This window comes from Juglans regia, chromosome 12, assembly GCF_001411555.2.
Source record: "Juglans regia cultivar Chandler chromosome 12, Walnut 2.0, whole genome shotgun sequence".
In the NCBI taxonomy this organism is placed as follows: domain Eukaryota; kingdom Viridiplantae; phylum Streptophyta; class Magnoliopsida; order Fagales; family Juglandaceae; genus Juglans; species Juglans regia.
The window spans coordinates 27,537,859-27,563,697 of NC_049912.1; the positions used below are offsets into that span (position 1 = coordinate 27,537,859).

The 25,839-nt window shown below is 37.0% G+C and overlaps 1 protein-coding gene across 1 annotated transcript; it reads left to right on the top strand.

Moving 5' to 3' along the window:
* The first annotated feature begins 245 nt into the window (after positions 1 to 245).
* Positions 246 to 25,839, top strand: LOC109009151 (N-terminal acetyltransferase A complex auxiliary subunit NAA15-like). Its single transcript, XM_018989534.2, has 26 exons — positions 246 to 487; positions 1,596 to 1,674; positions 3,209 to 3,291; positions 3,400 to 3,549; positions 4,788 to 4,903; positions 9,985 to 10,090; positions 11,985 to 12,056; positions 12,161 to 12,276; positions 13,326 to 13,458; positions 17,279 to 17,356; positions 17,441 to 17,494; positions 17,620 to 17,690; positions 18,080 to 18,134; positions 18,234 to 18,329; positions 20,954 to 21,082; positions 21,210 to 21,292; positions 21,387 to 21,617; positions 22,547 to 22,679; positions 22,759 to 22,866; positions 23,010 to 23,141; positions 23,471 to 23,527; positions 23,693 to 23,790; positions 23,892 to 23,950; positions 24,045 to 24,156; positions 24,277 to 24,377; positions 25,058 to 25,839. Exons 1-26 carry the CDS (start codon positions 437 to 439, stop codon positions 25,258 to 25,260), a joined length of 2,706 nt encoding a protein of 901 aa, XP_018845079.1. The 5' UTR covers positions 246 to 436; the 3' UTR covers positions 25,261 to 25,839.

The following is a 25,839-nucleotide window of genomic DNA, read 5'->3' on the forward strand; positions in this document are numbered from 1 at the left end:
TTAGCTTCTACTATTTGGAAATTGAAGAAGAATTGTATAAAAAAAAAATTGAAGAAGAATTGAATTTGTTGCATTAATTACGAGTAAATTTTCGGTTTTAATATCCAAGATATCACTTTTATCACATAGGACAAATTCCGAGAGCCAAACGGCGGAATAAATTAATTTTTACCACTCGACAAATTAATAAAACATAGAAATTAAAGAAAATAAACTAACAATAAAAGAAAGGAAAGAAAAGAAAAAGAAAAGGAAAAACAAAGAAAGAAGAAAAGAAGCCAAAGTTCCAACCTTGGGATGATTTGCATATAGTTCGCAGTAGGGTTGAAGTTGCAGCAGATAAACGCCACCACTCACTTTATCATCGCAGCCCTTATTACGAAAGCGACGAACCCCAACTCGAAGAGACTCGTTCTTTCTCTATCTCTGCGAAACAATGGGTGCCTCGTTGCCTCCCAAAGAGGCCAACCTTTTCAAGCTCATTGTTGTAAGCTCTGATTCCGGACACTCGCTTCCTTTCATTCTCTTTCTACTTATTGTTCACTGTTTTTCATTACGGCTCGATCGAAGTTTATCGACTTTCTCTGGCATACTTTCCCTACTTCCCAAAACCCTAGATTCTGTTCTTGATTATGTAGCTTTGTTTATTGCTTTCTGGTTTCTATGCTCTGCATTTGAACGAAAAGTAAATTGATAATGTTGAGAAGACATGGCTTCTCTCTCTCTCTCTCTAATGAATGATTAAAGTATCTGGGTTTTGCAATTATGGTTGAATTAAGTTCAGATTCATGCTTCTATATAGGAAGTTAGTTGTGGAAAGACAGAGCAGGAAAATTCGGGATTTCGCTGTTTCATTGCTTTTCGTTCTCTGGGCATACGTGTGATTATGTTAACTAGGGTTTATTTAATTTTCTGAATTTGCTTCAGTACTTGGTTTTCCAGCAGGATTGGATAGGTTGAATAGAGTAACAAACTATTCGAGTTTGAATTTCAGCTTTTTATCTTTGCCCAGAAATTGAAGGAAAGATTGGGACTTTGTTGGTTATCGGAAAATAAGTAATTAAAATGTCTTATTTTCTCTAGTTGTGTGCACCTGCTTGGATCTTGGTTTCTAAAGAAATTGGATGGTTGGGGAGAACTGGGAGGATGGTTGGTTTCAACTTCGATAAATGTTATTGGCTCAGTTAGGCGAATTGTCTATTGAAATGTTATTTTCAACGGGAGGAAGGGTTTATGCTGTTTCTTTTTAAAAAACTGATGAAAAAGAAAAGAGAGTAATTGAAGATAGCGTTTCCTATCTGACAGTAAAAGTTTAAAATTGGATGGAAGGTTAATGGTTATCAGTTTTTTAAGACACACAACTATTCTACTGCATATTATGTTCTAATGTGATATATTCAGTGCTTTGTAATGACCTTGGTAAGGACAATGTGGTAAGATATAGACATATATGTCCATACTAATGTCTTTGCTTACACAACAGTCCTGATGTATTGTCTACGAGCCTATATTTACTATATGAACAGGCAAATCTATCTAGGGCATTGAAATTTTTGTGGGGAAAACTGTTAACTGAAGCTCATTTTGCCATGCAGAAATCATACGAAACTAAACAGTATAAGAAGGGGCTGAAGGCAGCGGATTCCATATTGAAAAAGTTTCCTGAGCATGGAGGTAGTTTTCATGGCACACTCTATGTGCTTATATTGGACATATTAATTGGATTTAGCAATTTTATTCATAAAAAAAAAATTGGATTTAGCAATAGTGTCCACATTTACCCATTTTATCCGCAATATTTGACATGTGAAAATTCTTATTTAGCCGTTTGGGAACTATTTTCCTCAAGTAAGCTTTGTTGGTAAAAAAATGCACGAGACTGCTGAGAAAAAAACAAAAGCGAATATTGTAGTAACAAGTCTGATAAACATACTTTATTCTATTGGTCGATTGTAAGGGATTTTAATGGCATGTCTTTTCGTGACTTCCTTGTATTACTAACCTAGCATGCATGGGCGATGCTCGTGTACATGTCCCGTATACTCAGGCCTTGTCTATTTTATGCTCAATAAAATTTTTCTTTATCAAAAAAAAGAAAAACAAGGTGCCTATCTGGCAAATGTAAGCAAGAAAGAGTACTCTTTTATCATTTGATTTTAATGTTAGAGTTTGGTTATCTCTATGGTATCATGGAAGTAAAGTTCAGGGGATAAGTCTTTTCGCAAACCAAATCCATTTTGTCTCTAATCCCCATCAGCTGTTTTCTTGGCTTTCTCTCTCTTTTCTTTTTTTGTTTTTTTTTCAAAAAAAAAAAAAAAATTCTCTGAGTATTTGTTACTTGTTTTATTATTATGTTTGAATTGAAGGATAAAATATGAATTTACCTATAAAAAAAAGGGAGAAAATATGAATTCTATTTAGCAATAAAAGAAGCACAAGGTTGGGCTGTGCTGGGTTATGCCTGAAGCAGTGGTCGATTTCCTAACATGCTGGACTAACTTTCAAATGCATACTTGTCCCCAAGTGGCAGCTGCTTGGAAAATGCTGCCTTTGTGTATTATGTGGTGTATTTGGTGGGAGAGAAATGAGCGGTGCTTTAATGATCGGGAACGCAATAGAGATGCATTTTGGAAGTTTTTTTTAAGCACTCTTATTAGTTGGTTCTCTGCTATTGTACTGAAGGGAGGGGATGTATACGCGTTCTTGTCTTCGTTTTTCTAAGTTCTAGAATGTATTAGGTGTTTCTTGTGTATACTCCCTGTGTACTCGGGCTATGCCTATTACATTGTTATTAATAAAGTTATTACTTATAAAAAAAAAAAGAGGTTGGGAATACCATTCCTTGGGAAAATGGGTTCAATTCACTTATTTATGGAGGATGATATCAAGTAGCATAAAATCTTGTTTGGTTTTGTGCTAACTGTTTTTGCTAAATGATTTAGTTGCCAAATATTTGCTGGCCAATGCCTTAACTTTTCCTCTTTTTCCTTCTTTAATTTTTGGTTTTTTTTTTCTCACTTTGAGAGGAGGGTGGGGCTTGATTTACTCTTTTTTCCTCAGGTTTAGTAAATTATGATACATAGACTAACAACTATTGACAATTCTGAATGATTTGTCCCTCTCACAATCTTATATTTTTCGTTTATTTTCTTATGATTTGTATTTTTCAAGTCTTATAATGGACTTCTGTTTCTCTCCTGATTTCCAGAAACTTTAGCAATGAAGGGGCTAACTTTAAATTGTATGGACCGTAAACCCGAAGCATATGAGCTTGTTCGGCAAGGATTGAAGGTTGGGATGTATCTCCACCACATTTTGCCATAAAGCAGTACTCATTTTTCTGAAATTATTGCTTTGTAATGTAATATTGTATTTAAATTATTCATTCTCATTATGCAGAATGACCTCAAAAGCCACGTTTGTTGGCATGTTTATGGCCTCCTTTATCGGTCAGACAGAGAATATAGAGAGGCAATTAAATGCTACCGAAATGCTTTGAGGATAGATCCTGACAACATTGAGATACTAAGGGACCTGTCTCTCTTACAGGTATGTTTTAAATGGCGTCTCTTCTTTTGATCACTAGTGCTCTCTATGCTATTTTTTTCGAAAATTTTCTGTAACATTTTAACAATGATTTGCTTGGGTAGTTGTGTTTGATGCTAGCGTAGGACATGGCATACTGCAAACTATATATAATAGTCATATCCAGTTTGGTGTGTGCATTAGTGTCTTGTATGGGAGAGTTCTTTATCAGTAATTTCTTTGTTACCTTTCTTGTACTTAATGATGATGTTTTTGTTATGCTGCTTTCATACGCTATTCCCTAATTTTGGAGAAGGAAGGTGTATTGTGCAGCATTAAAAGCTTTTTTGTCTCGAAGGGAGAAACTAAATTGATTCTTTGTTAAGGAGGATGCTTCTAGGGTGGAAGACCCTTCTTAGGTAAAAGATGAAATTGTTGGCTTCTTTAGGAATCTATCTGGTTCCATCATTCTTTTGTTAGTTAACTGGCCTTTTTCTAAAAGGCGCTGCAATCATTTTTTTTAATGATTGAGGGCACTGCCTTCCTACAGCTTTCAGAGGTAGGAGCTGCATCAATCATCTCTCAGTGAGCTGTTAATGCCCCTAACATTATCTTCATTTATTGCAATGCTCCTCTAATCTCTCAGAAAAGACTCTAAAGCATTGTTCCTAGGTAGTTCTCTGCTCCTTTTCGATGCCTTACCTGATAAAGAAGCAATCCCTCTTATGTAACCTTAGTATGCAGCTAAAAGTCTGTCCAATCAAGTCACAGACGCAGACATAAAGTTCTAGATACAATTTTTTTACAAGTAAAAAGATATTTATTAGTACTGAAATAGGCATAGCCCAAAGTATACATGAAGTATACAAGAGAATACACCTGGTTAGGAACTAGAAATGGACACAAGGAAATTGTGAAGGCTGAGACCATTTTGATCTATGCCAATGGCCCACGTAAATAAAGTCTTCAAGTAAAAACTCTTAATTCTTCCAGGGAATGCTCCCAATCCTCAAAATTCTGGTCATTCCTTTCCCTCCAAATGCACCATAGTTAACAAATGGGAATCATCTTCCATGTAGCTGCAATCTGGGGGATCCTCTTAAGCCCTCTCTACCAACTAGCAGCTGCGATCTAGTTACAAATTGACATGTATATGGAGCGAGGAAAATGACCTTTAGATGAATGTGTGAGTTAGACGGCTCGTTATGGTTTCCATTTTTTTCTGTTTTAGCTAATCCATCTATTTAACATTTATGTTACAGGCACAAATGCGGGATTTGACAGGTTTTGTTGAGACAAGACAACAACTTTTGTCTCTGAAACCAAATCATCGCATGAATTGGATCGGCTTTGCTGTTGCCCATCATTTAACCTCAAAGTATGGCTGGATCCTTCGATTGGAAAATATTAAAATTATTTGACAATTTCTTATCGTGTTTACCTGTTTTAGTATTTAGCTATGAGTTCTTACTTTTAACTTTCACTTTTATGAACTATTCCACCAATTATGGCTGGTTAGCTTTGCTTCATGGTAATTACTCAATAATATTTTATTTGTGTCTATTGGATATCATCAAGGTATTCATCAAGTTAGAGTCACTTCCCTTCTTTTTTTTGATAAGTAAAGTCACTTCCCTTCTTTACTGTGGTTAACAAAAATTTCATGGTATATATCCTCATTTGTGTATAGTTAGTCAATATTTAAAGGTTCTTAGGATTTTGAATACTTCGTATGTTTTACAATTAGGTGTTCCTCTTGTATACTTGTACTTAGGCTATGGCTTTTGCATTTTTTTAATAAAATCTTCGATTACTTGAAAGAAGTACTTTGAATAGGGTTTTGTAGGAGAGTAATTGGATATTTACGTTCCATTCTTACTAATGTTTTACCTTGTATAGAATGCTTTATTCGCTCCATGTATGAAAAAGATGTGGCATACAAATCTGAAGAAAATACTATTAGAAAACGGATGCTAATTTCTCTTTTATCCTTTAATTCTAATTGATGATATCTTTTAAACTCTTTTTGATAAGTAAAACGGCTTTTATTAAACTTAGAGGTGTAGCCTAAGTACATAGGACACTTTTTTTTGTTTTTTTGATAAGTTAGTACATAGGACACGTATAAAGAGAAAACACATAGTTAGGAGTTAGTGATAGATACAAACATTCTTTTGATGATTACTTGTAAACTTTTTTCAATAGCTAAATGCAACTCATTTTTTTATGACGTAGAACCTTAGTAAGGTATGGCCCTCTGGGGATTAAATCTTGGGAACACAACCCCACCTGCCAGAACCGTGTGTAAGGTAATCTAGGGGAACTTTAGCAAAATCAAACCCCAAATGTTTGAGTCTATAGCTCATTCCAAGCTTGATCTTTAATCACTACAAAAAAAGCTTGTATCACTTTCTAGCTCCTAACTTGTAACTCGGTGTTCTCTATTGTATACTTCTTGTGTACTTAGGCTATGCCTATTTACTTTTTTCAATAAAATTTTATTTTACTTTTTTTTTTTTGATAAGTAAAATAAGACTTTATTAAATCACCAAAGTGTCAAGATATAGAGAAAATGCCCTAATTTTGTAGGCATGTTAGAAACTAGGAATTCATGAAGGTCCATGCCATTTAAGTCTACAGCAATGGCCCAAGTACAAAGAGTTCTAAAAAATAACAATTTTAGCTCCTCCAAAGATCTCTCTTTGTCTTCAAAAGTCCTCTCATTGCGTTCCTGCCATAAACACCACATAATACAGATAGAGATCATCTTCCACACTGCTTTGATCTGTCTCACCCCACAGATAGAATTCCAGCAGGCCAATACATCCAAAACTGTTTCCGGCATAATCCACGCCATATCCATTCTTTTAAACACCTTGTCCCAAATAGTCTTGGCTATCTCACAGTGTAAAAGTAGATGATTTACCGACTCACCCCCGCTTTTGCACATACAACACCAATATGCAATAATTATCCTCCTCTTTCTTAGATTATCTGTAGTGAGGATCTTACCCAAAGACGCTGTCCACACAAAGAAAGAGGCTTTGGGAGGAGCCTTATGACGCCAAAGCTTTCTCCAAGGAAATTGTATCTCTGGAACTTGTGTGAGAACCTTATAGAAAGAGCGAGAAGAGAACACCCCTTTCCCTGTAGGATGCCACCACAACTCATCTTCCTGAGACTAAGACTTCCATAACTTTTATTTTACTTATATAAAAAAAAACTTGACCTTTAACCACTAGAATGTATCGTGACAAGTGATGGCTAAATGCAACTAATATGTAACATACATGATTGAACCGGGGACCTTTTCATTTAAGGGAATGGTTTCTTGAGGCAAATATGCTAATTTTTATTTTATTTTTGATAAGTAATAATATTATTCAAAGAAATAGGCATAAGCCCAAGTACACATGATGAATACAAATGAAACACCTACAACTTCCAAAAACAAAAAGAAACTAGCACCAGAAAACTAAAACAGATGCAGAAAATTATCCTCCATTACAAAAGCTTTAACCCAAGAATTCAAAGTACTCGAGAAAAAATCCCTAAGATCTCCCAATGAACGTTCTTTATCTTTGAAGCATCTGCCATTTCTTTCAAGCCAAATGCACCACATAAGACAAGGAGGAATCATCTTCGAAACTCTCACCGCCTTCTTACAGCCCTTCAAACCCTTCCACCCTACCAACAAATCCACCACATCTCTAGGCATTACCCAATGTAATCCTGTCCAACTCAAAACCTTATTCCACAAGAATCTTGTCACTTCGCAATGAAGAAAAAGGTGATTTACTGATTCACCATTCCTTTTACACATGACACACCAATCAGCAATAAACTGACCTCTCCTTCTAAGATTATCAGTGGTCAATACTTTACCCAAAGATGCCACCCAACAGAAAAAAGCAACCTTAGAGGGAACTTTCACTTTCCAAATACTTTTCCAAGGAAAAACACAACTACTATGGCTTGACAAAATTCTGTAATAAGAAGAGACTGAAAACTTAGCATTTCCAGCAGGAATCCACACCATGCTATCCTCTCTTTCAAGCACCAACTTTGAACTGTAGAGTTTAACCAGCAGAGCCTTAACTTCATCCACTTCCCAGTCATTAACGTCCCTTCTAAAAATGATATTCCATTCAACCTTGTTGTTACTACTGCAGTAAGAATCATAAATAGTTGCGTTATGATCCCTAGCAATTCTGAAAAGGGTAGGAAATTCCAGCTTGAGAGCAGTATCCCCACACCACAGATCATGCCAAAAGAGAATCCTCTTTCCATCTCCCACCTTCAATCTGAAATTATTGGAGAAGGAATCCCATCCCTTTCTAATAAATTTCCACAAACTAACCCCATAAGCTCCACTAGCTGCATTAGTACACCAACCTCCCCACAAACTTCCATATTTCACTTCTATCACATTTTTCCAAAGGGCTTTACTCTCCAATTGATATCTCCAAAGCCATTTCCCAAGTAATGCTCTATTAAAAACCCTTAAATCTTTAATCCCCAAACCACCACGATCCAGTGGTTGACAAACCTTCTTCCATCTAACCAAGTGAACTTCTTTTCCTCTCCATTGCCTCCCCATAAGAAATTTTGAAATAAACTTCCCAATCCTCTTTTCAATTCTTGCCGGAAGAGGAAAAAGAGAAAGGAAATAGGTGGGCAGGTTGGACAAAGTGCTCTTTATAAGAGTTAGTCTTCCCCCCTTTGACAAGTAGATCCTCTTCCAACCCGCTAACCTCCTTTCAATTTTTTCAATCACCCCATCCCATATGTTGACAGCTTTAAAAGAGGCTCCCAAAGGAAGCCCAAGATACCTCAAAGGCATAGAAGAAATTCTGCACCCCATTAAAGTAGCCAAATCTGATAAATTCTGAACCACCCACAGGAACAATTTCAGACTTAGATAAATTAACTCTTAACCCCGAAGCAGCTTCAAAACACATCAAAAGTTCTCTTAAAGCACGAATATCATCCGAATCAGGCTCATTAAAAATCAAGGTGTCATCAGCAAATAGCAAATGAGAGATCTTTAAACTATTCCTAGTCTCATTACCCACCATGGACAGAAAATTACCCTTCACAGCCTTCTCAATCATTCTACTCATAGCGTCCATAATCATAACAAAAAGAAAGGGGGACATGGGATCGCCTTGCCTCAAACCGCGAGAACTACAAAAGAAACCAGCCGGTTCTCCATTCACCAAAATAGAAAATTTTGAAGTCGATACACAATGCTTAATCCACGAGCACCATTTAAGACCAAAACCAAATCTCCTCAATAAATAATCAAGAAAATCCCAGCTTACATGGTCGTAAGCCTTTTCCATATCCAATTTAATAAGAATACCAGCTTTCTCCACCTTCAATCTACTCTCCAAACATTCATTAGCAATTAAAACAAAATCTAAAATCTGCCTTCCTCTCACAAAAGCATTTTGAGATGGTGAAATTATCCTCTCCATCACCCTACTCAAACGATTTGCCAGCACTTTAGAGATAATTTTATAAATGCCATTCACCAAACTAATAGGCCTAAAGTCTCTAATCTCCACAGCCTCTGCCTTTTTCGGAATAAGAGAAATGAAAGTAGCATTCAAGCTCTTCTCAAACCTCATATACGAGTGAAACTCGGCAAACACCTTCATGATATCAACTCTAACAACATCCCAGCAATCTTGAAAAAATGCCAAAGAGAACCCATCCGGACCCTGAGCCTTATCCTTGTCCATACACCTTACCACATCTAGAATTTCTTCTTCTTCAAACTCTCTTTCCAACCACTCAGCATCCAACTGCTCTATAGAGTCAAAAGCAAGGCTGTCCAGTTTTGGTCTCCAACAAAATTTTTCTGAAAACAACTGCTCATAAAAATTCACAATGTGGGCCTTAACATCTTCTTGATCCGTAATCAACCTGTCTCCGTCACGAAAGACCTCAAACACATTATATCTTCTATGAGAGTTTGCCATTTGATGAAAAAATTTGGAACACCTATCCCCCTCCTTCAGCCACAACACCCTCGATTTTTGCCTCCATGAAATCTCTTCCATTAAGGCTAAATTTTCCAATTCAGAAACCACCCCTAATTTCCTGATTATATCCTCTTCCGATAACAACCCTTGCATCTCCTCCATAAGCCGCTTCCTCTTGGTATCCAACAACCCAAACTCTGCTTTATTCCATCTCATCAAGTCTTTCTTAAGCAATTGGTCTTTTTCTTGATATGGTAATTACATATTCAATTGGTCTTTTTCTTGATAGCTAATTTGTCTTTACTTTTTAAGCCTTTGATTGAACAAGGTTCAAGCTGTTTCACCATAATTACCTTGGGATTTTCACACCAGCATCAATTGAAAAGTTTTTTCTGCAATTTGATGAATTGCTAATTGAGGTCCTCGATTTGTTTATTACTCTAAACAACTTCTTTTGCTTATGTATTAGTGCATCAAAAGCGGTTGAAATTCTGGAAGCATATGAAGGGACGCTTGAAGATGATTATCCTCCTGATAATGAACGTTGTGAGCATGGGGAAATGCTCTTGTACAAGGTAGAATCATTGGCGACATATACACGCTGCCCTAATCTATCCAAGGATCCTTTTTCAGTTGTTTGGTACCTTCTTTAGACTTGTACATGAGAGTGATTTACTGGAATTTACACATGAATTCAACAAAAAGATACAGTTGAATTTGTATTTATGCCTGAATTCAATTCTTTATTTACTGCTATACTTAATTCAAAATTTTCAGCACTTGATAGCTTAGTACAACTAATCAATTCTAGTCAAGAATTCTTATCTGGAGTAATTTTAAAAAGCTCAGATTTCTAATGTTTGAAGTTAACTCTTGTTTGTAGACTGCATTCATTTTATATTTTGGATGATCTGTGTGTGAGATTTTCCAAACAACTAGGCTCCATATATATTATGGGATGGTGTTTTTTTTTCAATAATAAGTAGATGACTCTGCAATGGTGTTTGTAGTGAATATTATTTCAGGAAGCATTGTAACTAAGACTTCAATACAGAAGTTCGCCTCTTAGTCTTTTCCCCCCTTTCCTGTACCTTTAGATTCATTCTTGATGGATAATGCACTAGTTTCTAAGTTGATATCATGCATCCAAGTGTCAGAACGAAACTGCTTTCGTCTTTTATATGAAAATTTGAGGAATTTACATATCCTTAATGCTGGATACAGTTTGTTCATACTTGACCAATAATTTTGGCTGAAAAAAATAAAAAGAAGAAGAAGAAGAAGAAGAAAAGATTATAGCTGATTGATGCTATATTTTACTTTTACATTGTAGGAGGGTTGATTTCTGTAACTCACTGATATAGATCCTTTCATGAAAAATAGAATTTTGATTGACTCGATTCATTCTTAGTTCCCATAGGAAGAATGATAAAGGACATATACCTAGATATTAAGAAAGGTGCAATGCTTTTTAAACATTTGGATTGACTTTGCTTAGTGTTTTTGTACTATAGCATATAAAAAAACTAAAATGGTACAGTATGAATCTATCCAGAAGATAAGGTCATAATGGTCCTTTTTTTATAAACATTGCAATGATATAAAAAGAAAACTAACAGAATACATGGTTTGCTTTTCGACCAAAATATTTGCTGTAAACGAAACGAAACCTGTTGGTGCAAGGTATTGTTCTATGATTGCCCTAACATAAAATTCTTCTGTGAAATAAATTTCATGCATTTATTTGAAAATGACATAATAGATAATGAGAAAAAACGTTCAATGGGAGCACTTAGGGAGTTTTTCTTTAGTACTTTGTGTATTTGGGCTAAAGCTCTTGGTATTGAATGGAGATAATCTTCATGATTTGCTTTTAGTCCACTCTAGTTCCTAGCTTGCATTTCAGGTGTTTTCTCTTGTATACTTCCTGTATACTTGGGTTATGTCTGTTTAGTTTACTTGGGCTATGTCTGTTTAGTTGTCAATAAAAATTTCTTATTACTTATAATATATATATATATATATAATGTGAAATGTTTTAGCCCCAAAGAGATTCTAGAAAAGTAACCCTACAAACTGATGTAGCTTGATGTGGTACGTTAGATTGTAAAGTTACTTGTAAAAAAAAAAGAGTTACTTTTATTGTAAAGTAGATTTAACGCATTATATGAAGTCATATTAGTTTTTGGGTATACTTTTGTGGAATTTCTTTGTGGCTGTAGCACTTCTCAGATATAATTGCTTCTAGTGGACTATCTTTTCCTTTGGACTGATAGTGCAATTGCTAATGTTGGAGGCATCAAGCAATCTACAAGTTTTCATCACCTCCTTTTGCATAAACTCTTTGGTTGTTGCTTTTACATTTTCAGTATGACTGCTTAGTTTATAATGGATATGAATATTTATGCTTTTACATGGGAAATGCTGAATGATAATCTTATGGTTACACTCTTTTTTTTTTTTTAACAGATTTCTTTGTTAGAGGAATGTGGCTTTCTTGAGAGAGCTCTTGAGGAGTTGCGCAAGAAAGAGTCAAAAATTGTAAGTGTGTTGTATATGTTTTTGGGATGATCATATATTATTAACTTCGACTATTGAATATTAAGATCATCAGATGTTGAGACCTAGTTGCTCATGGTTTTTAGGTCGAAAAATTGGCTTATAAAGAGCAAGAGGCTTCTCTTCTTTTGAAACTTGGCCGGCTAGAAGAAGGTGAAAAATTGCACCGAGCATTACTTTTCATGAATCCTGACAATTACAGGTACTTATAGTTAGTTGAGCGTTGAAATTGAAAAGAACATCCATCTGAATCCACTAATTCAACTGGAAAAAAATCTATCTCGTGATCAATTTTTTTATTTTAATAATGGAATGTAGTTACTGAAAGTGGCTCAATATGTTACTTTAATTTATGTTTTTTTGGTTGTTGCTATTATTGAATTGATTTTTGATAGCGTAAATGTTTTATCCACATGCAACAATGTATCCTGCCACAAATGTTCTTTTTGATGGTTTTGAAGTTTGGTGAAGGCTTGAGAATTGTTCTAATTTAAGAATTTATTTGTTGGAATAAAGATAAGCAAAAGCTTTTCCCAGACTCCTTGTGCCCGTATGCAGTTTCTTCTTATAGTGATTCGCTTCGAGTTTGTTTTAGCTGGGGCTTTTAAGTACCTTAATTTTTTTTTTCAGAGCTGTTTTTTGTGTTCTAAGTAATGAAGAAATTTATTGATGAAAATGATAGGCATAGTTCATTTACACTGGACGTATACAAGAGAGACACCTATGCTTGAGTTTTTTTCAGACCAGTTATTGACCTTATGTATAATGACCCAGATAATGTAGATCAGTACCTTTTTTTATCCTGGTTTAGGAAACTGTTTCCATTATGGACATTTATAGCTATTACAAACGAAAAGTGTTATTTGTGGTTGGACACCTGAATATTTTCACCTGATTGGCTCTCTCCAAGAACAGATCCTCTGTCAAAATCTAGGTGACTCTGGGCTGTTTTATAAAGTTTTCTTTCATCGTTTTTGCTTCTGTTGACTTGTCACAAACATGGTCTGCACTTTCTGGTTAGCAGTAAAAAGTATCTAATGAGTTCTCTCTGTCTCTCTCCCGCTCATATTAATATATATATAATTACATACTTACCTGCATACACAAATATATATATATATCTCGATGTACTTATGTTTCTGTGGTCTGTGCGCAACCAAAAATTTGCAGTGTAACTACTCTGATTTTGTTGTGGTATACTTCTAATTTTTAAGAAGGTGACTGATTTTATTTTTATTATTTCCTTGTTAGATATTATGAAGGCCTGCAAAAATGTGTTGGGCTATATTCAGAAAAGTCACAGTTTTCTCCTGATGAAATTGATCGGTTAGATATCTTGTACAAATCGCTTGAGCAGCAATACCAGGCTTCATCCGCTGTTAAGGTAGCACATTTCGTTCATTTAGGTTTATTACATCTTCCCTTTCTTAGAATGGAAATGTTATGTTTTCAATAAAACTTACTTTTACCTATAAAAGAAAAAGAATGGAAATGTTATGCTCAATCTATGTGTCTAGGATGATATCCTCTCTATCATCAATAATTTTTTTTTTGATAAGTAAAATAAGTATTTATTAATCCAAACAACTATCAATTACAAAGTCAAAATATGCCCTATTTATGTAGGTGCATTAGAAACTAAGAAGTCATGAAAATCCATGCCATTAAAGTCCACAACAATGGCCCAAGTACAAAGAGTCCTAAAAAATAAAATTTTTATTTCCGCCATAGATCTCTCTGTCTTCAAAAGTCCTCTCATTGCGCTCCTGCCACAAGCACCACATAATACAAATAAGAATCATCTTCCAAACTGCTTTGATCTGTCGCACACCTCGAATTGAGGTCCAGCAAGCCAAAACATCCAACACGGTTTCCAGCATAACCCACGCTATGTCCATTCTGTTAAACACCTCATCCCATATAGTCCTGGCTATCTCGCAATGTAAAAGTAAATGATTCACCGATTCACACCCTCTTTTACACATGCAACACCAGTCTACAATGATTATCCTCCTCTTTCTCAAATTATTCGTAGTGAGAATCTTGTCTAAAGACGTTGTCCACACAAAGAAAGAAACTTTGGGAGGAGCCTTATGACGCCAAAGCTTTCTACAGGGAAACTGTATCTTAGGAACTTGTATAAGTACCTTGTAGAAGGAACGAACAGTGAACTCCCCTTTCCCTGCTGGACTCCACCACAAATCATCTTCGTGCTGGATATTTGGACGACAAGAATACAAGAGACTATAAAAATCTACAAAACTCCCTATCTCCCAATCTTGTGCCGCCCGGTTGAAGTTGATGTTCCAGTGAATGTTCCTTCCTGCGACTTCCATAACCTTTGCCACCATGGCATCTTTAGCTTTTGCGATCAAGAAAAGTGTAGGAAACAAGTCTTGTAAAGCCCTATTGGTACATCATATATCCTTCCAAAATCTTATCTTGGAGCCTGTACCCAATTGCAGTCTAGTGTGTTGATGGAAGACCTTCCACCCTCTTCTAATATGTTTTCATAGCCCTATTCCAGAGGCCCCTCTAAGTTCTCTAGTATACCAACCCTCCCCTAAATCACCATATTTGTTCTCGATCACAGTCTTCCATAAGGCTTCTGGTTCCTTGATATATCGCCACAATTATTTGCCAAGTAACGCCTGATTGAATAACCTCAAATTTCTGATACCCAAACTGCCATTAGAGATAGGACGGCACACCATCTCCCACTTGACTAGATGGAATTTAAACTCTTCTCTTAAGCCTAGCTTCTCAAGGAGACTGGCAGGATCAGAAGTTAGTGGGTAGATTAGAAAGTATACTTTTGATTAGCGTAATTCGGCTCCCTTTTGACAAGTACATTCTTTTCCAACCGCTAGTCTCCTCTCTACTTTTTCAATCACTGTATCCCAAATAGAGCGCGCCCTTGAAGCTATACCTAGCGGTAATACCATGTAACTCATAGGAAGAGACGCTATTTTACAGCCCAGTGTTCCAGCCAACTCCCTTATATTCTGAACTTCTCCAATTGGCACCAACTCGAATTTATCATAATTTACTTTTAAACCAGACACTGCTTCAAAACAAAGCAACAGCGCCTTCACAGCCCTCAACTGATCTTGATCGGCCTCACACATAATAAGCGTATCATCTGCAAACAGCAAATGCGAAATAGTAGTAATACCCCTACTCGGCGATCCAATCTGGAAACCTCAAATAAAACCATTAGTCACTAAAGTCGAGATCATCCTGCTTAGTGCCTCCATAACAATAACAAAAAGTAAAGGAGATAACAAATCCCTTTGTCTCAAACCACGAAAGCTCAGGAAGAAACCCTCTGGGCTGCCTTTGATCAACACAGAGAATCTTACTGTGGATATATACCAGCTAATCCAAGACCTCCATCTTTCTCCAAACCCACACCTATCCAGTAGATATAGAAGAGAATCCCAATTAACATGATCATACGCATTTTCCATATCCAACTTACACATAAGCCCTGAGCTGCCAACTTTCAATCTACTGTCCAAACATTTATTAGCAATTAGAGCCGCATCAAGGATCTGTCTACTCTTCACAAAAACATTTTGAGGCTTAGTAACAATCTTCCCCAAGACCCCACTTAAACGATTAGCAAGCACTTTTGTAATAATCTTGTATGTACCATTCACTAGGCTAATAGGCCGAAAATTTGTGATCTCAATAGCCCCTACCTTTTTAGGGAAAACCTCTTGAAACACCTTCAGAAGATCTTTTTTAATCACCTCCCAACATTCTTAGAAAAAATCCATAGAGAACCCATCAAGACCGGGTGCCTTATCTTTTGCCATTTTCCTTACTACATCATAGACCTCTTCCTCTTCGAAAGCTGTCTCCATCCTAGCTATGTCCCCTGGCTCAATAGTGTCAAAAACCAATCCATTCAGAGTAGGCCTCCACCCCACCTACTTAGTGAGGAGCTTTTCAAAGAAATTGACCACGTGGTCTTGTGTAACCTCTTCTTCTCTGCACTCGACCTCCTCAATTTTCAGCACCTCAATGGTATTATTTCTTCTATGAGAGCTTGCAAATTTTATGGAAAAACTTCATGCTCTGGTCCCCTTCCTTTAACCAAAGAGCTCTTGATTTCTAGCGCTATGACATTAATTCTTGTAGGATTATCCTCTCAAGATTTGCGACCAACAAAGTTTTCTGCGCTTGCTCCTCCTCGGTAAGTGGTCTCCCTTCTTGTAGTCTTTCTAAATCCTGTATTTCCATCCACTTAGTATTTTTGTTTTCCTCTACATTGCCGAAAGACTGCTTATTCCACTCCTTTAAGTCTCTTTTTAAGGCTTTCAGTTTATTTGCAAAAATGAAACTGGGTGTACCCTCGAAATGATACAAAATCCACCATTGTTTGACCATTTCTACAAAACCTTCAGACTTCAACCACATGTTCTCGAATTTAAAATACCTTTTACCGCTACGTATACCTCCACAATCAAGCAAAATAGGCCAATGATCTGAGGCTAGGCGTACCAAACACGTTTGCCAAATGTTTGGAAAATGACTTTCCAACTCAGGTGAAATTAAGAAACAATCCTAGCGGGACCAGGTCTGATTATTCAACCATGTGGCTAAACCCCCTGCAAGTGGAAGGTCAATCAAATTCAAGTCAAAAATACACTTTGAGAACTCCGAACTTGCTGGCCTCAATCTTCTACTTCCAAAACATTCATTTTGGAAACGAACCACATTGAAATCCTCCCCAATACACCAAGGATGCTCCCACCAGCTATGTACCCCTGCAAGCTCATCCCACAAAAATCTTCTCCTTATTGCAGAACTTATTTTACTTGGTCAAAAAAAAAAAAAAAATCTTTCTACTTATCTAATAACACAGGTTAGAATGTTTGCTATTATTATTTTTCATTTTCTCTCCCGATTTGCGTATTGTGGTGTCTTTGGAGGGAGAGGAATGAAAGACGCTTCGAAGATTGCCAGCCGTCAATTGATGAGCTGTGAATTTTTTTGAGTACTTTATTTCATTGGTTGATTGTAATAGATTTTAGTGGCCTGAATATACATGACTTTTTGGTATCTCTAAAAAATCATGCATAGGTGTTGCTCCTATATATGTCCCATGTACTTGAGCTATGCTTATTTTTCTCATCTTGTTTACTGATAAGAGGAAAAGATACTAGATTGACCCCTGCTTTTTTCCCTGGCCTCAGAGAATTCCTCTTGATTTTCTGCAAGGCGACAGGTTCCTAGAAGCAGCAGAAAATTATATAAGGCCTCTCCTAACCAAGGTATTTATGGTTATTTCTTATGCAACACTTATTGGTCTTCTGAATGTTGAAATAGGTCATGACTTTTCTTCTTGGCGTGTATAGGGAGTTCCATCATTGTTTTCTGATCTCTCTCCCTTGTATGATCACCCCGGCAAGGTTAGTATGATCACTCCTTTTGTTTATCTAATATGAGAGAGATATTGTCTTTTTATGTTGTAGAACTGAGAGATGCTCTGGTAGGAAATATTGTTTGAGTCAGGTTTTTTGTCACTCTTGTGCAGGCAGATATTCTGGAGCAACTTATGCTCAAGTTGGAGCATTCAATAAGGACGACTAGCCGATACCCTGGAAGGTTATGTATGCTATTCGTTCGCATGTAATATTCTGATAAATGCAGCCACAAATTTCTCTTTTGGACGGGTTAAAACAATAGATAATAATGGAGTCTGACTAAATAGTGCTTGCAGAACCCATTAGAGATACTGCATTGGAGAATCTTGCACTTTGGAGCACTAATGGCAACCAGCTATTTTCTTTTCTAGAATAGGGGAATATGGCATGGGCCATCCATGTAGGAAGTGTGTAGCAATTAAGAATGTGAAACTAGAAATTGGAAACTTGTGTTGGCATTGAGTATGAAATATGTGATGTCTGTTCTTTTTTCCTGAGCATCATTGCAGTGTTTAGTTTGAGTTATTATTCTGCTGACGACATGTTGCTGTTATTTCTTCTTACTTGCAGGGTAGAAAAAGAGCCCCCTTCGACACTTATGTGGGCATTATTTTTGTTGGCTCAGGTTGTTTATTGTCAATTGGATGTTCAGTGTCTTTGTGTGTTTTTATACCCTTGCTTAGTTTCTTGGGTACGTAGTCTTATAGATCTTTTGCTCATACAGCACTATGACAGACGGGGTCAATATGACGTAGCTCTTTCTAAAATTGACGAGGCTATAGAACACACTCCAACTGTGATTGATCTGTACTCTGTCAAGGTTTGCATATATTTACCCTCTCCATCTTCAAACTTTTCTGTAGCAATTATCTGATGGTAACCTGCCACGGTTTTATCTCATCAGTTTCAGCTTGCTGTTCCTGTGTCTATTTTTCTTATTGGGGCTTGCCATGGTGTTTTCCTTTTTAATTTTATCAGTTTCTATAGACTGTTGAGGGCTGTTGTCTCTGCAATGTCTAAATAATCAGGACCACCTTTTCCTGCCATGGTAAATTCAGAATTTGGGAATGAAAATATGAATTTTTTTTTTTTTATAAGAAGTTTTATTTTTTTTTATAAGTAAAAAATATTATATATCAAAGGAGAAATCAAGTACACTGAATGTATATAAGAAAACACCTTGCCCAAAATGACCCAAAAAGCCCATAATGACCCAAAAAGCCTGTGAAAAGAACAACCCAAAATACACCAGACCGGTCCCCAACCCTTGTTCCTCGTAGAACTAAAACTTTACCTGAACACCCAACCCCAAACCTTTGATTCCCCCCCGTCTTCACAATGTCCTCCCTTTAGACTTCTCTCTAGTTGAGCTACTACCCTTAGTGTCGTGGTTGATTGCTAAAGAAAGACGATGTAACTCCCTTCTTTTCTTGAAACTTTTGGTTTCAAGCGCATGGCTTGCCTCAATCGTAGTGATTAGTTCATTGAATTGGTCTTCACATCCTCCATGTGAAATTCCCACAAACTGCTGAATCTTGTTAACTTTAGGCCGAATCCTGTCCGCTATTGGTGGAAGAGACACCTGGGGAGCAACGTTATCCCCAGACACAGTATCCAATTACACTCCCGACTCTAGACATTCATCTACACGAGGCACCAATGCCAAACCCTTTGGTTCTCCAGCAACTCCATTGGTTCGCTCCAATGGTATCATGGTCCCCAATGGTAAGAAGTTTTATTAATCCAAGTAAAAAGGTAATGCCCATGTACACAGGAAGTATACAAGAAAAAACCTAGTTACAAACTACATGCTACTGAAAGTAGCATAGAAGTCATTATAATTCACTCCATTCAATACAGTAGAAGAGTCCCAAAGCAACAAAGTGTGATAGAAAAAGGCCCTAAAGCTATCCGGAGTGCATTCCCTATTTTCAAAACATCGACCATTTCTTTCAATCCATGTGCACCACATTAAGCATAGAGGCACCATCTTCCAAACAGTTGCAATGTGACGGTGGCCCCTAATCCCTCTCCAACATGACAATAAATCCAATACCCTCCTAAGCATAACCCATGCAATACCAAGCCTAGTGAAGATGTCCCATAAAGCCTTGACTACTTCGCAGTGGAGAAGTAGATGGTCTGCTGATTCGCTGCTGTGTTGGCACATGAAGCACCAATCGGTTAAGTAGAGGCCTTGCTTTTTCAGCTTATCAATAGTCAATATCTTCCCATGGGATGCCAACCAGCCAAAAAAGGCAACTTTGAGGGGTGCATTGCTTCTCCAAATGCTCTTCCAAGGAAAGGCATTGGAGGGATGAACTGTCAAAAACTTATAATAAGAGCGGGCTGAAAATTTCTTGTTCCCGGTGTGTCCATGGTAGTTTGTCTTCCCTACCTGCTTGCAATTTCAGTGCGTATAAAACATTGTAGAAATCAACAATGTCGATCACCTACCAATCCTGTACAGCTCTAGAAAAACTCACAGACCAATGAAGAGAATTAGCGGAAATGCTTATATTATCAGCCACGGAAGCATCCTTGTCTGACGCAATCCTATAAAGAGAGGGGAAAGCATTTTCCAAGGCCACATCGCCACACCAAATATAATGTTAAAACCTTATTCGCGTGCCCCTTCCCACCTCAAGTCTGAAATTACCAAGTCTTCCCATCCATTCCGAATGTATTTCCAAACACCCACCCCGTAAGCCCCTCTTACTGCATTAGAGCACCAATCTCCCCAAATGCTCCTGTATTTATTATCGATGATGCTTCTCCGAAGAGTGTTTCCATCCTGATGGTTCTGCCATAGCCACTTTCCAAGTAAAGCCTTGTTGAAGATTCTCAATTTTCTAATCCTCAATCCACTGCAAGCCAAAGGGGTGCCAACTCTATCTCATTTAATCAAATGGAATTTTTTCTCATCTTCTAGCCCTCCCCACAAGAAGTCACGGAAGATCTTCTCCAGTCTATATGCTACCCCTGTAGGCAAAGGGAATAAGGATAAAAAGTATGCTCTTAATAAAGTGTGCTCTTAATAAGCGTGGTTCGGCCGCCTTTAGACAAGTAAATTCTCTTCCAACCCGCTAGTTTGCATTCGATGAAAATATGAATGACGCTGCAAGTATGCAGCTTGGCTGCAATGCATCATGTATGACATGGAATATAAATATGCGCATACCAGTTTAGCATCTCAGTAGGTTTCTGAAATGAATTCTCTCCTTAATTGTGTGGTTGCTAAACAATTATCATAGATTCCTCTTAGGAGCAACTTTGTTGTCATCACAGTTGTTTTTGTGCAAAGAGGGAAAAATGATTTTAGACATTATTGAGGCGTTTTGTTTTCTTTTAATGCTCTAGATATTTTAGTTATTGAGTAATTGTTTGAAATCTTTTGAGTTTGATTCTTTTATAAAGTAGTAATTCTGCTTGTCTTTTGATCAGAGTCGAATACTGAAGCATGCGGGTGACTTGGCAGCTGCTGCTGCATTGGCAGATGAAGCTAGGGGTATGGATCTTGCTGATCGTTACATAAATAGTGATTGCGTTAAGCGTATGCTGCAGGCTGATCAGGTTTTGAAGCTGCCTTTTCTTTATCCTTTGGTTGAATATGCTTTTTTCATTTGTCATTTTGGAGTGGTTTATGCTGCATATATTTGCACTATTCTGGGTCTACTTTATTAAAACTGCTGTTTTGAAGGTGGCTTTGGCAGAAAAAACTGCTGTATTGTTCACAAAAGATGGAGATCAGCACAACAACCTTCATGACATGCAGTGTATGTGGTGTGTCTCTTTTTACTGGCACAGTTTTCCTTGCTTAAAATTGCTATCTAGATTGCAGCTGTTTAATTGTTATGTGATATTTTCGTCTTTGGAGGTATGAACTTGCTTCTGGTGAAAGTTACTTCCGCCAAGGTGATCTTGGACGAGCCCTGAAGAAATTTTTAGCTGTGGAGAAGCACTATGCTGATATTACTGAAGACCAATTTGACTTCCATTCTTATTGCTTACGGAAAATGACTCTGCGTGCCTATGTGGAAATGCTTAGATTTCAAGATCGTTTACATTCACATGCATATTTTCACAAAGCCGCAGCTGGGGCTATCAGGTGAAACATCTCTGTCAGAACCTTAAACTAGATTCTTGATAATTCTTAATGAGATGTAATTAGTTGCATACTGTACTTTTCTGTTGCTTTGCATTTGAACTTTTCTGATAATCTTATTTCATCAATATGGTGCATCATGGAGTTTCTAAGGCCAGATAAAATGCAGATAAATATTGCCAATCGTCTCAACCATGAAAAATGTCGTGTCTATCAATAATTCTTCTTGCAGTCCCCCAGGGAAAGGCCCTGTACAAGACTGACTTTAAAAGCCCCTAAAGTGCTGACTTAAGTGAATTCTTTTAAAAGCCCCTAAAGTGCTGACTTCTGTCTTCTACCCTTAATAGCTCCCCAAAATCAAAGGAAACCTTTAATGGTGTCTAATCCCAGTTACAATTGAATCTCGAGATACTCCTTTTGTTCTCTGCATTTTCTTTTATGCATCAATCATCCTGATTTTTTTTTTCTCTCTGCATTTTGCTTCCTCCTTGGGGTGGGCAGAGCACTAAAATTGAAACACAATAACCCATAGGCCATAGTTTCCTTTCAAATCAAGAGTAGATCCTTCCTAGAAACAGACACCCCAAAAGTCTAGTTCTTTAAAAAAAGTTACCTTCGTTTTGTGCTAAAGTGGAGCACTCATGTAAAATAATTCCCATGTATAGAAATTGACAATTAATTCTACTTAAAAAAAAAAGACTATTCATTCCCCAAAAAAAAAAAGATAAGAGTTATTGTCAAAAGATTTTCAATTCCTGATGAGATGGATGTAGCAGCAGCTTGAAGGAGGATTTTTCACTAATCAAATGTGTTAGATTTATTTGTCTATTTAAAATGTACTATGATTTGTATTGGTATGATTGTCATCTGTCACTTACGGCATAGTGCATGAAGAACTTCATATTTTTTGGTTATTGGATTTTGAGATGCAGATGCTATTTAAAGCTGTATGATTCTCCTCCAAAATCAACAACTGAAGAAGATGATGATATGTCAAAGATGCCTGCCTCTCAGAAAAAGAAATTGAGGCAAAAACAGAGGAAGGCGGAAGCACGAGCTAAGAAAGTATTGTAGTTTGTTTCTGTGGCTTCTGGGAATTCTTCCTGCTTAGTTTTTTTCATCCAAATGGTTTTCATTCTTTTAGGAGGCGGAAGAAAAGCATGAAGAATCAAGTGCTGCTGGTGCTTCTAAGCCTGGAAAGCGTCATATCAAACCGGTGGATCCAGATCCTCATGGGGAAAAGTTGTTGCAGGTTTCTTCCAATCCTACCTGCGCCTTGCAAATCCTCAGAGAAATATCATTATTTTCATGCAGTTTCTTCCAATTTTACCAGTGCCCTTCAAATCCTAGAGAAAATATCCGTCCATCTCATTTGTTGAATATTGCTTTCTTTAGATTGAAGATCCATTACAGGAAGCCACAAAGTACTTAAAGTTGCTTCAGAAGAACTCACCCAATTCCTTGGAGACACAGCTGCTTTCTTTTGAATTAAATATGAGAAAGCAGAAGATTTTGCTTGCATTTCAGGTAGTGTTTTGTTCAAGATTGGAACTTAGAACCCTTCTTTAATAGTGCCATCGTATTTATCGGCTGTATAATCTTAACTAAATATTGACTTATTATTACCCTGGGTTATCTTCAAGTTGCAAGATATAATTGGAGGCTCTCTTATTATTTTGTCTTGATGGAAGGCGAGTTTTATCTCGACTGAGGTTTTGATGAGATTAACCGGACAAGCTGATTAGTTATAGTTGCATATCTTGTAGCTCAATCACTATCATACTCATGCTTGCTCCAAATTTAATTTATGATGAAAAATTCATTGGTTTTCTTTCATTTTTTCTTCTGGCTTGTAGGCTGTGAAGCAGCTGCTGAAGTTGGATGCTGAACACCCAGATTCACATCGCTGCTTGGTATGGTGTCTTTCTGTATTATTAGTTGACTACCTTGCTGATTTTTTTTTTTGTGAGTCCTGTTGTGGTTGTGGGTTGTGTGGGGGGTTTTTGTTTTGGTGTTTCCAAGTATGAAAGCTGCCTACCCATTCTATTGTCACTTATTGGCATTCTCACACCATGCAGATTAAATTCTTTCATAAAGCGAGGTCAATGGCTGCTCCTGTGACTGATACTGAGAAACTTATATGGAGTGTCTTAGAAGCAGAGCGTCCAACGATCAGGTTAGCTTGTAGATTGGTCTTTTAATCTCACTGATGCTCTACATTATCTTGCCTTTTCCATTTAAAATTGCGTACTGAATCTATTTATTCTTTTTCTGTAGTCAATTGCATGAGAAATCGTTGATCAAGGGAAACGAGATTTTCCTAGAAAGACATAAAGGTCATCATACACCTTACCTAACTACTGTTTGAGCACCTTATCATTTGTAGCATTGTGATGACTCCTTTTTTTGTCCTCTCTTGTATCCCTGCAGATTCTTTGATGCATAGAGCTGCTGCTGCAGAAATGCTATATGTTTTGGAACCTGACAGAAAGTCGGAGGCTATTAGATTAATTGAAGAGTCAAGCAACAACATGGTGGCCAAGTAATGCCTCCTAGTAATTGAAAGATGTTGTTTTTATGTTTTACTTTCTAGATTAATTCTTTTGCTTCTGTCTTTAAGAGTGTCAAACATTTTAAACTTGTACATGCTCTTCTACAACAGAAAGGGGGCACTTGGACCTGTCGGGGAATGGAAACTCAAAGACTGTATTACAGTCCACAAACTTCTAGGAACAGTACTTAATGATGAAGAAGCTGCATTGAGTAAGTACTTGCCTCTTCATGGAGAGTGTATATGACCACAATGTTTATTGAAGCACGTGTGAAACATTGGTGACTGGTGTATTTGGGAGCCCCAAATATTATTTCTATTTGGCCTTAATTTCCTTTAAAAAAAAACTCTGATCCTTTAATGTTTTTATGCACTTTCAAAAGCCTTGTCACAGTATGTATGATTGGCTCTTTTATACTTATTATTGTTATTGGGTTCATTCTTTTGTTTAATGGGCCTTGTATGTACTATCTTCTTATATATTCAGTCATAAAATATGCTTTACCATGCAGGTTTAATACCTTATGAAAGTTTTTGCTCTCTCTTTAAATCATATTCTTTCCTCTGCTTAGTACTCCGTACTCGATTGTTTAGTGCATTCAAGCTTGGAGATCTTTATCAGTTGTTATCTAAGAATAAAAGGAAGTACGTGTTTATTTATCATCCGGCAAAAACTGCTAGTCACCATGGGACTAGCCATATTATATCTGGGGAAAGAAAGGGAAAGTCTTCTATTGCCTTCCCTTTTTTGGTTATGTTATTTCCTTGTGTAGTAGAAACTGATCGAGCCTTGATTGATCTTCCAGTGTTCTTCAGGTTCAGACTAATGTGGGTCTGATATAGTAATTATTTGATATTTCCCTGGAAGCATAATCATTATGTTCTTTTGTAGGATGGAAGTTGCGTTGTGCTGAGTGCTTCCCTTACTCTACATACTTTGAGGGAAGATGCAGCTCTGTCGTACCAAACTCTGCATACAACCAGATACGTAAAAAATCTGAAAATGGTAGCGCAAACCATTCAGAAGGTGGTGAAACTAGAGATTCCGTTGCATCAAATGGAAGGTTAGAGGCATTTAAAGGCCTCACCATCTGACCATGATGTTGAATGTGCCAGTCTGCCAATGTATTGTGCGAGTTACCGTGTTTGGATACTTGATCACGGAACAAAGCTTAGACTGAAAAGTATATGGCAGGAGGACAGTAGGGTTGCAGCTCTTGGGGAGTGTCTGTGCAAGTTATGATGGTGACCACAATTGATGTTGCTTTGAGATTAGACTTCCTTCGTTCACCGGTTATACCTCCCCCAGTTCTGAGATGTATTCAATTTGCAAATGTGTATAATTTTACTTTTAACTTTAATCGGGTTTTAGGGTTTGAGTTTTATATTTGCTCGCTTTTCGTCTGATCCTACTAGATTGAATCAGTGTTATCGTGTATGGGTGCGAGGGGGAGAGCAAAAGAATTTTTCCTTTTTTTGAGTACCCTGCAGCCAGCATAGTTGCCCGGGGCATTATACTTGGCCCATTCGATCGGCTTATTTATTATGTATAAACATTGAAAAGCATGTGAAAATTTTGCTGTTGGATTCATACGATGTATGACTTTCGAGGCTCTTCTTAAACTGTGCTTCCCATATATACTTTTGCACGTAATGAAATGTTCGTCTTTTATT

What these genes read in the sequence shown, in the direction of transcription:
- LOC109009151 (XM_018989534.2), top strand. Translation starts at nt 437, where the DNA reads ATGGGTGCCTCGTTGCCTCCCAAAGAGGCCAACCTTTTCAAGCTCATT. An exon ending in TAAGGCCTCTCCTAACCAAG is followed by an intron (nt 17,357 to 17,440) that starts GTATTTATGGTT and finishes TGGCGTGTATAG; the next exon opens with GGAGTTCCATCATTGTTTTC. An exon ending in CAGATTCACATCGCTGCTTG is followed by an intron (nt 23,528 to 23,692) that starts GTATGGTGTCTT and finishes CACACCATGCAG; the next exon opens with ATTAAATTCTTTCATAAAGC.